This window comes from Chaetomium fimeti (assembly GCF_033439085.1).
Source record: "Chaetomium fimeti strain CBS 168.71 chromosome Unknown B0H64scaffold_1, whole genome shotgun sequence".
Taxonomy (NCBI): domain Eukaryota; kingdom Fungi; phylum Ascomycota; class Sordariomycetes; order Sordariales; family Chaetomiaceae; genus Chaetomium; species Chaetomium fimeti.
In genome coordinates, this window is record NW_026944329.1 from 5,213,899 (window position 1) to 5,230,269 (window position 16,371).

The following is a 16,371-nucleotide window of genomic DNA, read 5'->3' on the forward strand; positions in this document are numbered from 1 at the left end:
TGCTCGGTGTGCGCTTCGTTCCAGCGCCGCTCTGTACGCTGCACTTGGTAAGCAGAAGGGTTACATCAATGGAACTAACCTGTAGTTATTGGTAGGCATATCGACGGGATGATGAAGGAGTTCCCCAATGGATGACTGACCGGTGGGGGGAGCACGGCGACACAGCCATGCGTGACACGGTCCCGCGCGTCCCACTTGCCCTTTCCGAGTTTCAACGTGAGCCTGGGAGTGAATGGCGAAGACCTGGCGGATGGAAGGAGGGGTCCCTGGGCCACGTCATACGTCATTCGCCATTGAACCGGCGGCTTGGCCCAGGTTCTTGGAACCGCTGATTTACCAAGTTCGTCCCTCTCTTTTTCGTCTGCTGGTCCCTTATATTTACGATTCCGGTCCCTCATTGTTTCGACCCTTCCTACCCCGGTTGGTTTGCTGTGGTCATCTGTACTTCGTATCGCTTGCAACTTCCAACCAGGACGCTGCCCCGTTTACATAGTAGATTTATCAATATTTCTTGGTCTCTCTTTTGGCCGAGATTGAATCAGCGCCCCTCTTGCCAGCCAAGCGCAAGGACCCCAGTTGTTTTCCGTAAACGGAGACTCCGCCAAGAAGCGGCCCCAATCCGCCAACAACGACATCACCACACACCGTTGCCCGCCTGGCCTTCGAGCCCTCCCTAGCAATATTTCTTTTACTGTCCTTCCTTTCAAACAGCCTTCCGTGTCTCATGTCGGTGGCCTGACAAGAACACCACCACTCGACCCCAGTGGCATGCCGGGAAGGAGTCACTATTATCCCTAAGAAGACTGTGTGTTCCTACCAGGTCTTATGCGACGGTACCGTGTATTGCCGCTCAATGACACGAGATCTAACACTCTACTTCAAGGCGAGCGAGCGCGAACTATTACCTGAGCGCCATCCGCGCGTCGTACCTCCCTAGGCCATGTCGACGGTCAAGGGCGCCATCGCTTCCACGCCCCAGCCGAACGGGCACGACCGAACGAGCTACTCCCTCCATCCACAAGCCCAACAGACGTACCATTTGTCTCCTACTGATTCCGAGGCGCTCTCCAATTCCGTCGCAAACCCACAGAGCGATCATGGCGACCATCTGATTGCCCCTGCCTCCACGCGACCCGCCAGGTTTAATGAGGAGTGGGACGCCAGCCAGCGTGGAAGTTCCGTTATCGATGACCAAGGGCTCGGAACCATGCAACGGCCCACGTCTTATTCTGGCCATGCGAGCGGTGTTATTGGAGATGGGTCGTCTTTGTCTCGTGGCAATACCCTCAAGAAGAAGGCATCAATCCGAAGGAGCGCGAGCTTGAAACGTAGCGGGAGCCGCCGGAGCATGAAAGCAGGGAGCGTCAGGAGCCTGGCTCTTCAATCTACAACGGATCAGGATGAGATGCATAGCGCGTTCTACTGCCCAGTTCCAACCGCAGCGAACCCGACCGAAGTACTCGCGAATCGGTTTCAAGGTCCGTCCCTGTGCGCTCCTTGGGTCTGCCTTTCCCTTGTGTGTATGTAATAACTGACATATGTCGCTGGCAGCGTGGCGGAAGACGCTCAAAGACCTCATAACCTACTTCAGGGAAATCCAAACACACTACGAACACCGGGCGAAGTCGCTTATAAAATTAGCAAACGTGTTGAACAACACTGCTACTCCACCTGGTTTTCTTTCATCCGGCGGCCTGGACGATGCATTGCAGATACTGAGAGGCTACAACAAGCAGGCGATCGCAGAGGCCACCAAGGCCAGGGAAATTGAGGAGGATGTGATCTTGGCCCTCACCGGGCTGCGAAGTGATCTTCACCAAAAGATCAAGGAGATCAAGAACTTGTCGGGTGACTTCAAGAACTCGGTTGATAAGGAGATGGAGAGCACACGCAAGGCTGTCAATCAGCTCCAAGAAGCGCTCGGACAGAGTGAGCTGGATCCGTCTCTGACCATGGGTAAACAAGACCCCTATATCCTACGGCTCGCCGTGGACCGGCAACTCGAAAGGCAAATCGACGAGGAGAACTATCTGCATCAGGTACGTACACTCCGCGAGGCACTGTTACGGTTGAACATGGGGATGGCTGACGGCGCCCAGGCCTATCTGAATCTGGAGAACTCGGGAAACGAGCTCGAGTCCATTGTCGTCGGCGAGATCCAAAAGGCATACAACGCGTACGCTGGTATCCTCAAACGAGAGTCAGATGCTGCCTACAATACAATCGAGGAGCTCCGTGCCGGCCCCGTGTCCATGCCCAAGGATACGGAGTGGACCTCATTCATTCAGAGGGATGACCGTTTCGTGAATCCTGAGCTCCCCATGCGGTTGGCGGAATCCATTCATTATCCCGGTCGCGATCATTATGCCTGCCAGGAGATACGAGCGGGGCTTCTAGAGCGAAAGAGCAAGTACCTGAAGAGTTACACGCCCGGATGGTGAGTCCACAGCCTCGAAATATAGGGATGCTCAACAACTAACGTGGCAAGGTATGTTCTCTCTCCTACTCATCTTCATGAGTACAAATCGGCAGATAAGACGCAAGCGCCCCTTATGTCGCTCTACCTCCCCGACCAGAAACTAGGATCCCACTCCGCCGATGGCAGCTCGTCGAATAAGTTTGTCCTCAAGGGGCGACAGACCGGAGCGATGCACCGTGGCCATAAATGGGTCTTTCGTGCGGAAAGCCATGACACCATGATGGCTTGGTACGAGGACATTAAGAATGTGACGGAGCAGACGCTCGAGGAGCGCAGTAACCTTGTGCGCGCCAATAGCCGGAGCATCAGCCGGTCTTCACAGCGGTCGTCCGTCAGCAGCGACGGCGTTGATGACGACGAGGAACCACCCTTCACAGCTACCGTTGCCTCGGTTAACCAACAGTCAAGGCAAGACGGCCTCTCGCGACGTCCCTCGGGTGGGCGGTTCCCATCCGATCTCCAGGTGAACGCACAAAGGGGCCTACAAGTCCCCGTTTCACCTCTTAGCGCGAGCTCCGGATACGGCGAAAGTCTCAACCACTATGATCCCTTCATGACAACTGCCCCCGCAGGAAGTGACCCTGGGCAACAACCGCAGGGCCTGCAGAATCCCAGCCAGTCACGCGGAACCGAGCCGGGTAACTTCCAGCGCCCTACTGCCATGGATGGCTCTATTGGTGGGCCAGTGCAGTTCCCCAACACCTCAGCGGCTACGACTGCGTCTCAAAGGCGAAGCTTGCAGGCGCCCGCCATGGCAGGCCACTTGACTTCCACAAGACAAACCGCATCACCGGTCGACAGAGAATACGATTCTCAAACGTGGGCCGAACCAGTGCCCATCCCGCTTCCACATCCGCACCAACAACTGTCGCCGACTAGGGTTGGCGGAGGCGGTGAGGTCTACGACTCTCAAGGCATCACGAATTTGAACGGCGCCCGCAATGGCAACAACATGGAGCCTCAGATGTCTCGTGACAGGGAAAAGGTGGTATCCCAAATGGGTGATCATATCATCGGCAATGAGATTTCTACGAGGCCTGGTGGTGCGGCCCGAGCTGATAGCGCTCAGACGATTTCGCACCTCCATATTCCGGGCCAGTACCCTAGAGGATCAAATGCCGGATTGTGAACTGCGCGTTCTGAAATGGGGGTTTAGGCGGCTTGCCACATGCCTTGATCACCTATGGTACCCTGGGTTCATGACCGATAAATCAAGTTCCTCATTCTAGCCACTGTCTTTTTCTCTGCGCCGTCGTTACCAACTGGGGTGTATCACATAGCACGCGAGGGAAACAGGCCGTCAATGTGGTATGACAGGCCTTTGGCTGGTCACAAGCTACTTAGTGTCGCGGCGGCGTCATGGTCGTCACGGGCCACTGAGGCTCATTAAACTGGAAGTTTTCGTCCACATCGGGGACTAAAACCACCCCGAGATTGATCTGCTTCTTTCTCTACGAGTTCGGCAGCCTAGAAGCTAAGGAATGGGGCAGATGAACACTGGGAGTTCATCAAACGGCATCCGATTCTGGTCTGGTGCACCGTGACATGTACGACGTAGATCTGGTCCAGTTTTACTATGAAATACAGCAAAAAAAACCCAAAGCCTGCCAATAACGCCTGTGTAGCCAGTCCAAGCAGCCACCATGACAACCCCGACCTGACGTTTTGGCTCCGCTCGAAAATGAGACTAATACCCGCCCAGTGGAGCACGGTACCTCGTAGTGATACAGAGCCCGCATCCACCTCCGGCATTGGAGAGCGCGGTGATGAATGCAACAGATTAGAATCTTCCCCGACCACCGCCCCGACCGCCACCCCGCGAGAAACCACCTCTGCCGCCCCGCGGCGCACCCCCACGGCCACCTCCAAAACCGCCGCCGAAACCACCACCACCGAAGCCACCGCCGCCTCGTGACCCGCCGAAACCTCCCCGGCCGCCTCCCCTGCCTCCGCCACGCGAGAAACCACCGCCCGGCCCTCCGCGTCCACCGCGGGCTGCGCCGCCACGGCTGGGCTTCCTGACCTTGCTAACAGTGCCCGGCGGGGGCTTGGGCTTCGGAAGAAACCTCTCGAGAGGCAGCAGCTTCTCGCCCGCAATGTAGAACTTGTCGCCGTACTTGAACGAAGTCGCCTGGATGCCCTCGGAGGGCTTGATGGTGAAATAGACTTGGTTGATGGGTCCAAGGACCTCGTCGACCTTGCCGACTGCTGTCTATTGGATTTGGTCAGATTTGAAACAAAGAGAGGGGTTTGAACGAGGGGGCACACCTTGTTCTCGAGGTATATCGGCGCATTGAAGTGCGGGACCTTGGGGTTCGTCGACTCGATCACCATCTCGCCCTCGCAGGCGTGGATGAACTTGCCCATCTCCAGAACGGTGGCGGGAGGGCCCATGTCACGCTGCTGAAACCCGCCGCGTCCTGCATTTCCGTTGTCAGTTTCCATACATTTTATTTTCGGTTTTCACCTCGAATTGAATTTTCGGCTTACCTCCTCCTCGTCCACCTCCAAAACCGCCGCCACCAAAACCACCGCCACCGCGGCCCCGGGGTGCTCCTCTAAATGACATTGCGACTGAATTCCCGCCGTGAGAGTTGTGCTGACGGTGAATTTCGAGACTTGCTGGTCGCTTGTGTCGTCAATTGGGGACCGGATTGTCTGGAGCGAGGTTCCGGCTCGATAATATTTTTTTGGCCCCAGCTTCAAAAGCGGTCAAACCTTTTTGCCGGGGCGGTCCCACTTGCACCCCACGCCCGGGCCGCCTTGGAACACTGTTTGGTCTTATAAATATGCACTGTGGTATGCACCGTGAGGGGTGGCGCTAACGGTGTTGAGTGGCCTCTTCCAGGCACCCGGACGGCTGCCAAAAACAGCAGTGGCCAGATTGCTTCGATGGACTCGGGAAAGTCCAGCGTGGACAAAAAGAACAACCTCCTTACGATGGTCATGGTGATTTAGACTGTACAGCGTGTCCTCCAACATTGGGCCAACGTCTGACAATCACTTTTCTGGCAAACCATAATCTCGGCCTGGGGCTGCTGCCTTTGCTCACGTAGCCGATCCTGCATTAAGCAGCCGCGCTTAAACACCCACGGGCATCGCCTTTCTGATCCTCTCTTGCCTGCCTTCCACACTCGGTCAACAAATCGTAACGCCTTTTTCCTTTTCCCTTCCCGTTTCGTCACCTGCGCCAAAATGCTGGTCCGCCTCTCAACGTTGGCGCTCGCTGCCACCATTTTATCAGCGCCATCTCTGGTGACTTGTCTGTCGCCGTCCGACATTCCTGCCGATACCCCGGTTTCCAGGCTCTTAGCCTCAGCGCAGACTCACCTGTCGAGGGGTGAAACCGGCGATGCGCTCGTGTATTACGATGCCGCCATTGCGAGGGATCCGACGAACTACCTGACCTTCTTCAAGCGCGCGACCACCTACCTCTCACTGGGCCGCACGTCGCAAGCCACCGACGACTTCCAAAAAGTGTTGTCGCTCCAGCCCGGCTTCGAGGGCGCGCACGTGCAGCTGGGTAAGCTGAAGGCCCGCTTCGGCGATTGGGACCTGGCGAAGGAACACTACCAGCAAGCGAAGAAAACGGAGGAGCTCGCAAGCCTCGAGGAGGCCAAGGGCGCGGCAACGCTCGCCGAGGCGGCCGCAAACTCGGAGAATTGGGAGGAATGCATCAAGCAGGCCGATGATGCCATCTTAACGGCGAATCGCGCACTATCGCTGCGGGAGCTGCGCGCGAGGTGCGCGTTCGAACGGGGGGCAATGGAGAGGGGCATCGGCGACCTCCAGCACATCTTACAGATGAAGCCCGGCGACACGTCGCCGCACGTTAAGATTTCGGCTATTCAATTCTACGCCCTAGGCGAGTTGCAGGACGGCATGACCTCCATCCGGAAGTGCCTGCACTCTGACCCAGACTCCAAGGAGTGCAAGCGGTTGTTGAAGACGGAGAAGCAGGTGGATAAGGTGATACAGAAGGTTACCAAAGCGCTAGAAAAGAACCAGCACATGACGGCGGTGCGACAACTCGTCCCATCCGGGGATGACGAGGGGTTGATTCGGGAGGTTAAGGACCAGGTGCAGTTATTGAGAGAGGAAGGCACAATTCCTCGGGCAGCGGGAAATGTTTTAGTTGCGACGCTGGTTGAAATGGCTTGCCAGGCTTACTATGAGGTAAGTTCACCCTTTGCGCTGTTGTTCATTCAGATGGTGTCTCTAATCCCCATAACAGTCAAACAGCAAAAAGGCCAAGGAATACTGTGAAGAATCCTTTGAACACGACGAGAACTCGTTTTACGGCCTACTTTACCGCGCTAAACACCTTCTCGGCGCGGAAGAGTTCGAAGCCAGCATCAACACCCTGCGCAAGGCTGCCGAAGCCCACCCTGGCAGGGAGGACGTCATCAACCCGCTTATGCAAAACGCGCAGGTCGCGCTCAAGCGCAGCAAGAATAAGGATTACTACAAGGTACTGGGCGTCGCGCACGACGCCGACGAGCGCCAAATCAAATCGGCCTACCGCAAGCTATCCAAGGTACACCACCCGGACAAGGCGGCCAAGCAGGGACTCACCAAAGAGGAAGCCGAGAAGAAGATGGCGACCATCAACGAGGCGTACGAGGTGCTCAGCAACCCGGAGCTGCGCGCGCGGTTCGACCGCGGCGACGACCCCAACTCGCACGAGCAGCCGCAACATCACGGCAACCCGTTCGGCGGAGGCCATCCGTTCATGTTCCAGCAGGGCGGCGGAGGTGGTGGCGGCCAGCAATTTCAGTTCAACTTCAGGGGGTCTGGGTTCCCATTCGGAGCGTAATCTTATTTTTACTGTTTTATTCATTCTTCTGTTTGCACCAAGAAAGGGAGTTTAGGTGTTAGATGGGGGTGCGGGAAGAGCTCACCCACCCGTAAGGCTTCCTGTAAGGAAACAGCAGTATCTAGGCATAGCCCGTCCAGCCAGGTAGGGCGAGGTTGTACTTTCGTGTAGGAGAAAAGTGACCGTCTGGAGGGTGAGAATAAGGTGGGTCGTTTGCTTGTCTTTTGTTACCAGACAGCGCGAGATTATAGGGTAGCCGAAAGTATGTACAAACGCAGCAACTCAGGGGGCCCGTCGGTCGTCGTGAACGGACGGTTGTCCCAACACTGAACACCACATCACTTCCCTCGCATGATCTGATAAGCAAGAAATGTGTCCTTTTCCGAAGGACTTGCTCCATGTTTACCTTTCTCGGCCCGCTCGCCGTCCGATGTAACGGTAGGCATCCTTCGGCTCAAGTTAGCCCAGGCTCAAACTCTCCTTTGGCGTTTTGCAACGCCAACGCTGACACGCATAAGTGAATCCGGTTGTGGTCAGGGCTGGTTTGATGAATCGGAAATGGTATGTGAACTCGCCACTGCGGGCAGGCAGGCAGCCCATGTCCAGATTGGTATTTCGCAGAAACGCCCCCTTCAAAATCTAACCCACCGGGCGCGAGACAACAAGAGATTATGTACACAGTGCTGAGCTCCAGCACACAGCGCTAGCCTTTTCTCACCGGCCAGGTGCTTGAGGGCCCAAAGCGTATCGTCTCGACCTCGAAATCGCAATAAAGCGAGGATGATGTATTGCATCACTTTCGTGGATGGATCCATTTGTCCTGCCTGCGAGATCTCTCCAAAGGTCAGCATCGGCCTGGGGTGGGTTAAGGCGTTTGGTGGCGCGCGGGTACCCTTGATTGATTTAAGCCACCACATTTCTGCCGTTCCGTCATGACGCCGACTTGGACGCCGACTTGGTATTCTGGTGGATGAAGTAGGCCCTACGGTCGCAGCATGGTCAGCATTACGGCTCAGGCCTGGAAGACTTTTCGGGAACACCCACTTCGACGCCTCATAGGCGGACCAGCAAATGGCTGTGCTGGGCATGGTCGTCAAGACCCTCGGCCGCACGCCCTTGAAAAAGCCACGGGCGCCCTCTCTTTGGTACAATAACCGGCAGCCGGCCATGAAACCATTGACTGTCCTGAGTTCGGTATCCGCTGCACTACCCCGCGTCTGGAGCATCGTCTTGATCACGTCCATGGGCGTCGTGAGCGCGGCAGCAAAGCCTCCCGCTACCGCCCCCGCCAGACAGTGCGTCACGGGATCGTAATTCTTGCTCGGATTCATCGAGGTCGAGATGGACTCGTAGGCTAGGAACTGGAGCGCCGTGAAGGGGACGGTCATGGAAAGGGTTGTCGGGTAGGAGACGTAAAAAGCAGCAAGACCCTCCTGCCTGTAGACGTATTTCGCGCAGTCGAGCATGGAGCGGTACATCTTCGCCGAGTTCTGGATCTGCATTCTTTGCTTGATGACTGCTCAGAGGTGTTCAGCAACGAGCTAGTGAGGGGTAGGCATTGTGAGCGAACGTACCGTCAAAGGGGTTCATCAACGCATCGCTGGCAATCGTTGCGCATGCGCCGCTGGTCGCGGCGGCGAGAGGGTGGTGGACACCGGCTTGGTTTCCGCCCATAACATGTTTGACAGCTTCATAAGTCGCGAAATAGACAGCGTGGGCAGGGCCCGCCCCAACGATCACGCTGGACATCCCCCGCCATAAACTCAAGACCCCCTCGGCCTTCGCCATCCGGTATGTGGCTTGCATCACTCCCGTCCCGACATTGGTGGAGGAGGGGTTGAGGAGCTGCATGCGTGTCTGCGCGTCACGGTGGAACTGGTCAGCGGCGCTGTCACATCGGCTGGCGGGAACGTTGGTATGGTAAGGATGCAGCGCCTGCTCACCTTGATCGCATCGATGGGGTACACTACATCCTGTCAGCGCCCGCCTGTGAGGAGGTGAGGGTGTCGAGATTTGGGTGTCAGCATTGAATGGAGGGGAACTCACTTGCGCAGTGCTCGGCGATACCGGCGAAAGCACCGGCCGTCATGTTCTGCAGCAACGAGAAGTTGGGTGGGAGCGATTCATAACTGCAGTCGTGTCAGCACTCCATCGTCTTCCCCAATATGCCGTCTGATCGATGGTCGGGAAAGGCAGGGCGGCAACGCACTCGTAGTCCTCCACGGGCTCGGCATTTGGCTGAGCCATTGGGGAAGCCACGGCTCCCGGCGCGCCTACGTCGAGAGCCAGGGTGAAGGTGGGCGTTGTCGTGGGGAGAAGATTGGCGGGGGGGGGGTGCGCGACCAAGCTTCTGCGGAGAGACACCGAGTGGCGCAATGTCGGGAGAAGCGAAGTTCTTTTTGGAGTTGCTGTCACCACGAACCGCCGAACGACTTCAAGCCCGCTGTTCTAACCGCTAATGTCTTGGCGGATAGGTACCAAGTACGGTGCGCTCAAGATAAGTGCCTGGCCCGGAGTTGATAGCTGTGTCCTGCCGTCGCGCAAAACGGGGAGGGGCGCAAAATCGATATTCTGGTCGAGGATGGTGTTGAGGCTGCGACGATGCACAAACAAGCTCCGAATTTTTCTATGACCGTTGTCGGCTCTGTTCTAAGAGCGCCCAGAAAAAATTGGGCCTGTTCGGTCACGGAGGTCGGGGAATTGAGCACCTCCCAGAGTAGGGGTGGCGGGCGGCAAGAAAGCATTGGTCGCCCCGCAGCCCAGGAATTTAGTGGCTCCTTTGGTGGGCTCGACACCGGAGATGCCCCGACTGATCCGTTTTAGCGTCCGCGTTGCGAGTTGAGCCCTCGGTAAAACAACCTTGCAGCTTTCTTATCAGATCCGTTGCGGGGCTCCGCCTCCGCCGGGGCCGAAAGGTGGCCGACCATTTCTCCGAGGCACAAACGAAATCAACGCAGCGCGGAAATGTTTGGGCTCATCTTATCTGTTGGCTATCTCACAAATCACCGGGAAAGGTGCTGACTGGATGACTTAATGCCGCGCGTCCATGAATTGTGTACCAAATAGGTGTCATTGTCTTCCCAAAGGCCGGCAAAGCCGTGTTGCCAAGCTGACAACCTCTTTCTTCGTGGCGGGGACCAGCAAGTCCCACAGGACCACGCGGCAGGGAGGAGGGAGGCTGAGACGGATGGAGGCGTCATGTTTCCGGGAAGGCTCGCAGCGCCGGTTCCGTTCACCACTTGGCCGGTGCGGCCCGCTTCACTTTGAAAAAAGGCGCAAGTACGAATACGTATTCAGTGTCAATAAGCTCATAACTCCCGTCTGTAATGCGTCACGCCGCCATGGCTTACTCATCGCACTCCTCCCGGCCTGCGATTTAGTTGCGCTTGGTTGAACTGATAAATCATGTGAACAACCCCGGCTTCTGGTGGTCGGCTAGCTTCCGCGGCGCTGTTCTCCCTACTGAGCGTTCGGGTGGGTGATGTCTGCCACGCCGATTCGTCGAGAGCACCCCCGCTTTCGTATGCTTCCTCATAATCACGTTGCCTCCCAGCATCACTGACCTCGCCATCGTCCTCGAAAGCTTCTTCGATGATGCCCTGGTGGCCCCCACCACGTTGATGGCGAGGCGTGTGTATACTTCTGCCGGAAGGGAGCGTATTCGGTGGATGGTGGTGTGGATCAAGTAAGATGGACGCCATGGGTGATGGCTGTGGCATGGCAGCGCCGTACCGCGCTTCCCTGCTTGAACCTCCACCCCTTGTCCGTTCCCGGCCCATCTTTGAGGTTTGGAGATCGGTTGCAGGCGGCGGCGAGTTTATACTAGGCCACGCTGGCGGCGGATGGAACTGATTCCGAGCCCCCGGCGGGAGATGCGATGCCGCCCCCGTCCGTGGGTTAAGGGCGAAGTTGCCGTAGTTGCCCATGAAACCATAGTAAGAAGCCTCCATCTTCCCGTGCTTCGTTGAGTAGTAATCGTCTCGGACGTCCGCGTCCCTGCCGTCTTTGCTGCCCTTTCCTTTACCGACCCCCTTCTTGAAGTCGAATTCAGCGAAGGTGCAGACGTAACCGAGCCCGTCAACGTGAATGGTAAACTCCCGGAAGAAGTCAATTATGTGGTCGCTGGACCTAGGGAGGCTAAACAACAAAACATAGGGGATGCTGAGGATGCTCAAGATCTCCTCGAAGAAAATGACCACTTTGGGCTTGTAGAGCTCAGAGAACTCCTGCTTGATGTCAAAGCTATGGAGCCTGTCCTTCCAGTGGTCCGGCTCATAATGAGTATATTGAATGACGTTCCGCATAGCGAACTCGGGATCGAAAACCGAATTCTCTTCCGATGTGCTGCCCCGAGCGGCTGCCCAAATAGCTCCGAACACGGCCGCGTAGAAGACAACGTTCTTGTCAGGCGTGATTTCAAAGTGCATGAACAACTCGGAGTCGATGATGGAGGCAAGCCCGAGCACGGTAGCGAGAGAACCCGAAATGAAAGCCACGGTCCAGGCGACCATCTCCGTCTTGGCTTTGGGGAACTGATCGATGTAGTGACTCGCAAATGGATGGGACATGCCGAGCCGTTTCCGGAATAAGTGAGGTAGTTCATTGAACTCTCGAAATTTCCACTCGGCGAGGGGCGTGTATGTTCGTGCTGCTAAGGCAGACGGGGTCTTGTGGAATTCCTGCGAAACGTAATCAGCGGCTACACTCTTCCTAACGTGATGAAACTACGTACATGGAAATACATGAGAAAGTAGACGACAAGAAGGTAGGTGGCCAAGAAGGGCGAGAGGAAGAGGACCATGGTCCCGGTAAACAGGAATCGACCGCGAAGCTTCGAGCTGAGTTCGGCTCGGCGCTCTGAGCGGATAAAATCCTGGTTGACTTGACTTTTCTCGTCGAAAACAAAGTCAACGATACTGAACATGAGGAGCCACTCCATGGTGCGAGAGAAGAACTGCCGATTGTGTAGAAAGGGCACAGGGATCGTCAGATTTAGGACATCCTTGTTGATCAACGCAATCAAATAATTTTCTCGTCTCATGAGGCGATTGGCAATGTCCGATGCGTCGAGCCTCTCCTTGGACTGGCTGCCAAGCCACTGTCGCTGGGTTGCTGTCAATGTCGTTGCTGTCTTGGGGTTGTGGTCCCGTAGTGCCATAATACGGGCCACTACCTCCTGCCACGTAATTGTTTGCATGTCTTGGTCGGGGATGTTGAGGAGGTGGAGGTAGAACTCGCGGATGTTGCGTAGCCGCCCGAGATCTAAGAGGTATTGGATCGACTTCCAAATGAAGTAGAAGGCAAACATCCACAGGCCGAAGCTCCAAACGCCAGACATGTTCTTGGTGCACTGGGGCACGAGTACCTGGGAAAGCCTCTGGCTACTGTGAAACTTGCTGTAGTCCAGGCACTGAGAGAGAAATGTCAGATAGAAAGCGATGAAGGCAACATTGCTGTGGCGCGTTAGCTCCAAGTCCAAAGACCGCTAGCCTCGCCACTTACACAAGATGCAGGCCCCGTTCTACCAAGATACACCACATGCCATTGCCGACATAGTAATCGTAGACTTCCTTGATGAAGTTGTCGAGATTTGAGACGTTAGCCCATCTCCACTCAGCCTTCTTCTTGGCGTTCCCCGACACCATCCCGGCAAACACCGACGTTGGTAGATGGTTGTCTCGCCGTGGTGGCCCAAAAACACCATCGTCGTGGAGTCGCTGCTGTGCCTGGATCGTCTCCCCTTGGGTGCGAGCACTTGATGGCCCTGGGACAGGGGCCGGCTGCTTCCCTCTCTTCTTTTTCGACTGTCGGGCGTCCAAGCCCACTTCTTCGCACTCCACCAGCAGCGAGGCCGGAACGTCATTGTCCCCTTCATCTTCTTGCGATACCCATGCAGACCGCTCATCCCTGCGTAGTCGACTGTCTGGTTGACCGCGGCTTCTTGGGGTTGGGCTGGAGACCCCACCCGCAGTGGTGCGGCTATCTTCAACCCCGAGACCTTCGGCGTTCTCTAGATCGTAATCATGGAAGTCATGGCTCAAGTTTTCCTCGTCTAATAGACCCGCCCGGGCTTCCGTGTCCCCTTCCTGGTCTCGAAGGTCCTGATAAAATGACCGGCCCTGCCTTGTTGACGTGGGCTTCGAAAAAGGGTTGGACGTCATAACGGGCTAGCCTCAAGGTACGGCTCCGCTTGCGGCGTTCGGCGGCATCGAAGAGGATGTGATAATGACGAATGTTTGGTCTTGGTCGGAAGACTGATCGGCCGCTCTCAAGGGTGATGGTTGGATGTCGGGGGGTTTCGACCAGCTAATCGATCCTGTTGGGACGAAGAAGACTTTTAGTTACGGGGGATTCGAAATGGCACCGGGCAAAGGCGTTGATAGTTTTGGTCAGGAGGTGCTGCCCTTAGGCGGGCTGTTCGTTGAAAGAAGGGTGCATCTAAGGCTGCTGGCAGCTGGTCTTGGCTGCCTACCCAGTGTCTGGTTCAGGTGACTGCAGCGGATGACAGAATGACGAGGGGCGGCCCGAGCTTCAAATGTCCTCACGAACTCGCACCCGTTTTGGCAGGCGGTGTGCCCGGACATGACTTGCCAAGACGCGCTTGTTGACCCTCGCACGTGGCTTGTAAAATACTGTACAGACGTACAGACTGTGGTAATCTATACTGTGTCGAATCAGTAAATACACACGGTGCAAATTCGAGACTCGTACCCGATCGTGTAACGACTTGGCTCGCGGATGTCACCCCGACTACCCAAACCGTGGCTGCAACAAAACCGCTGAGGATAAAACCGAAACAGGGGCAAGGCCAGCACTACGGCACTATGCAAGCTACAACGGATTGATCAACATCCTGATCATAGCATACGCGAAATGTCCTCCAGCCCTGGGCCTCTCTCACCGCAGAGCACAACGGCCCCGTCGTCTCTGGCGGCGAAGGTCGCAAACCCTCTCTCCTCCAAGGTTTCAACGGTGCTCTCGTCATCTTATGCGGATACTGAGTTTCGGGATGCGCTTGCGCTCTTAGACGAGCGTGGTGTCCAAAACACGGCAGAGACACGGCGTCAGCTGCGTTTGGACCTGCAGAAAGAGGTTATTGACAGCAATGGCGAGATCATCGATGAGTTCGCCAAAGTCGCCGAGGTATGCCAGGATAATGCACGGCAAATACCATTGTTTACTTGACGTATCGAGCTGACTATGATGTTAGCAACTCCGACGGATTGGTACCACCATTAGCAGGCTGAATGAGACCTTCAACGAGATGAAGACACAGATCGGCTCTGCTCAGAAGGCCACTTCGTCAACCCTGACGGAGGCTTCTCAGCTCATGGTCCAGCGGCGCCAGGTCGAGCAAAAGCAAGCCTTGCTTAGTGCCTTCAATGCCAACTTTGTGCTGTCTGAGGACGAGACGGCCGCGTTGACGCTGACCTCGGAGCCTGTCGACGACCTCTTCTTCGCTGCCCTCACCAAAGCAAAGCGCATAAGCAAGGATTGCGAGATTCTCCTCGGTTTTGAGAACCAGACGTTGGGGCTCGAGATTATGGAGCAGACCTCCAAGAACCTCAATCTAGGCTTCCAGAAGCTGTACAAGTGGGTTCAGAGAGAGTTCAAAACCCTCAATCTAGAGAACCCTCAGATCGGCTCGTCTATCCGCCATGCGCTTCGCGTGTTGGCCGAGCGACCCAGCCTATTTCAGAACTGCCTTGACTTCTTTGCTGAGGCGCGAGAGCATGTGCTATCTAAATCCTTTCAGACGGCTTTGACTGGCAGTTCTCCGTCCGGAATCCAGGACCGGTCGGTCAAGCCCATCGAGCTCGTGGCGCATGATACCCTGAGATACGTCGGGGACATGCTTGCCTGGACACACTCAGCTGCTGTCGGTGAACGGGAAGCCCTTGAGGGTTTGTTCATCGGGGAGGGTGACGAGATTGCGAAGGGGATCCAGGCTGGGCGGGACAACGAGATATGGCGGCTTGTTGCCGAAGACGGCGAGGGTTCGGATGCTTTCGACGCCGTGGAGACCTTGAATGAGCTAGTCGACCGTGACATGTCGGGGGCGGCACGCTTGCTTCGGCAACGAGTCGAGCAAGTGATCCAAACCAACGAGGAAACGATACTGGCCTACAAGCTCGCAAACCTACTCAATTTCTACAAGGGCACCTTCTCGAGGTTACTCAGTCCGGAGTCGGCTCTCGTGGAGACACTAGGTGCGCTCGAATCCGAAGCGCTCCGGCAGTTCCGCTCTCTAGCTCGAGACCACGTCGCGGCGATCCAGGGCGACTTCCAGCATACGCCTGCCGACTTGCGCCCTCCCGAGTTCTTGCTCGGCGCCTTGGAACAGTTGATGGCCATCATGAAAACGTACGAAACATCGTTCACATCCTCGAGCGATCGGGAAGAAGAATTCGAGCCTGTACTAGCGGAGGCATTCGACCCGTTCATCTCCGGATCCGCCAACATGGCCAGGCCACTGCGCGCCCCGTCGAACTCCATCTTCCTCATCAACTGTCTACTGACTGCCGAGAGGAGCCTTTCCCAGTTTGATTTTACGCAGCGTCGCGCCGCCCGACTGCAGGCGCAAATCCAGGAGGAGAGAGCACGCTTAGTCGAGACGCAGTATCAGTTCTTCCGGCGCGAGTCCGGTTTGCATGCTCTGATCGTGCAGCTGGAGCCACTTGGAGAGGGCAAGGAGGACGTGCAGAAAGCACTGTTGCTCGAGTCTGTCCAACCACCGGCGCTCTCGCAGGCGAGCCAGATGCTAGACGACTTCCTACCGTCGGCATTGATGGATGCGGTGGAGAATTTGAAGAACCTCCAAGATTCGAGGTTGGTTCAGGGTATTACTGAAGAAGCAGCCGAGAAATTCTGTGTCGATTTTGAGCACGTTGAGGAAATGCTCATACTCGTGGATGAGGCGAGCGAACAAGAGCAGAGCGAACCGGACGACTTCCAAAGTCTCCGAGCCCTATTCCCTCGGACATCGGGGGAGATCCGTGTCTTACTGTCATAGAATTTAGCATAACTCGAACTATTTCAAGCCGTGTTGACATCCGCGCGCTCCCTTCAAACAGCT

General features: G+C 56.2%; 6 protein-coding genes across 6 annotated transcripts; 3 read left to right on the top strand and 3 right to left on the bottom strand.

Annotated features, from left to right (window-relative positions):
* Positions 1-940: 940 nt before the first annotated feature.
* On the top strand, positions 941-3,608 carry B0H64DRAFT_315690 (uncharacterized protein; the record flags this gene model as incomplete). The annotated part of the gene is made up of 4 exons (XM_062800250.1): positions 941-1,478; positions 1,552-2,039; positions 2,100-2,437; positions 2,489-3,608. The coding sequence occupies 4 exons, from the start codon at positions 941-943 to the stop codon at positions 3,606-3,608; spliced, it is 2,484 nt and encodes an 827-aa protein (XP_062664983.1).
* Positions 3,609-3,997: 389 nt separating this feature from the next.
* B0H64DRAFT_383720 (H/ACA ribonucleoprotein complex subunit 1) lies at positions 3,998-5,148 on the bottom strand. The gene is made up of 3 exons (XM_062802967.1): positions 4,970-5,148; positions 4,748-4,899; positions 3,998-4,691 (listed from the first exon to the last, which is right to left on the bottom strand). Exons 1-3 carry the CDS (start codon positions 5,046-5,048, stop codon positions 4,260-4,262), a joined length of 663 nt encoding a protein of 220 aa, XP_062664984.1. The 5' UTR covers positions 5,049-5,148; the 3' UTR covers positions 3,998-4,259.
* A 165-nt stretch (positions 5,149-5,313) lies between these two features.
* Positions 5,314-7,295, top strand: B0H64DRAFT_422111 (uncharacterized protein; the record flags this gene model as incomplete). The annotated part of the gene is made up of 2 exons (XM_062805553.1): positions 5,314-6,655; positions 6,714-7,295. Exons 1-2 carry the CDS (start codon positions 5,675-5,677, stop codon positions 7,293-7,295), a joined length of 1,563 nt encoding a protein of 520 aa, XP_062664985.1. The 5' UTR covers positions 5,314-5,674.
* Positions 7,296-8,225: 930 nt separating this feature from the next.
* Positions 8,226-9,542, bottom strand: B0H64DRAFT_370581 (mitochondrial carrier domain-containing protein; the record flags this gene model as incomplete). Its single annotated transcript, XM_062802096.1, has 5 exons — positions 8,226-8,277; positions 8,340-8,811; positions 8,870-9,238; positions 9,342-9,424; positions 9,505-9,542. The coding sequence occupies 5 exons, from the start codon at positions 9,540-9,542 to the stop codon at positions 8,226-8,228; spliced, it is 1,014 nt and encodes a 337-aa protein (XP_062664986.1).
* An 800-nt stretch (positions 9,543-10,342) lies between these two features.
* Positions 10,343-13,783, bottom strand: B0H64DRAFT_39409 (autophagy protein Apg9-domain-containing protein). Its single transcript, XM_062803680.1, has 3 exons — positions 12,798-13,783; positions 12,028-12,748; positions 10,343-11,974 (listed from the first exon to the last, which is right to left on the bottom strand). Exons 1-3 carry the CDS (start codon positions 13,454-13,456, stop codon positions 10,646-10,648), a joined length of 2,709 nt encoding a protein of 902 aa, XP_062664987.1. The 5' UTR covers positions 13,457-13,783; the 3' UTR covers positions 10,343-10,645.
* Positions 13,784-14,048: 265 nt separating this feature from the next.
* Positions 14,049-16,351, top strand: B0H64DRAFT_383726 (oligomeric Golgi complex subunit 6). Its single transcript, XM_062802968.1, has 2 exons — positions 14,049-14,438; positions 14,506-16,351. Exons 1-2 carry the CDS (start codon positions 14,169-14,171, stop codon positions 16,306-16,308), a joined length of 2,073 nt encoding a protein of 690 aa, XP_062664988.1. The 5' UTR covers positions 14,049-14,168; the 3' UTR covers positions 16,309-16,351.
* Positions 16,352-16,371: the final 20 nt, after the last annotated feature.

Bases quoted from the DNA above. Each gene is read 5' to 3' on its own strand.
- B0H64DRAFT_383720 (XM_062802967.1), bottom strand. From the start codon at position 5,048: ATGTCATTTAGAGGAGCACCCCGGGGCCGCGGTGGCGGTGGTTTTGGT. The intron at 4,900-4,969 runs GTAAGCCGAAAA...ACGGAAATGCAG, and splicing joins TGGAGGTGGACGAGGAGGAG to GACGCGGCGGGTTTCAGCAG. The intron at 4,692-4,747 runs GTGTGCCCCCTC...CAAATCCAATAG, and splicing joins CGATATACCTCGAGAACAAG to ACAGCAGTCGGCAAGGTCGA.
- B0H64DRAFT_39409 (XM_062803680.1), bottom strand. From the start codon at position 13,456: ATGACGTCCAACCCTTTTTCGAAGCCCACGTCAACAAGGCAGGGCCGG. The intron at 12,749-12,797 runs GTAAGTGGCGAG...AACGCGCCACAG, and splicing joins GAACGGGGCCTGCATCTTGT to CAATGTTGCCTTCATCGCTT. The intron at 11,975-12,027 runs GTACGTAGTTTC...TACGTTTCGCAG, and splicing joins ACTTTCTCATGTATTTCCAT to GAATTCCACAAGACCCCGTC.
- B0H64DRAFT_383726 (XM_062802968.1), top strand. From the start codon at position 14,169: ATGTCCTCCAGCCCTGGGCCTCTCTCACCGCAGAGCACAACGGCCCCG. The intron at 14,439-14,505 runs GTATGCCAGGAT...CTATGATGTTAG, and splicing joins AGTTCGCCAAAGTCGCCGAG to CAACTCCGACGGATTGGTAC.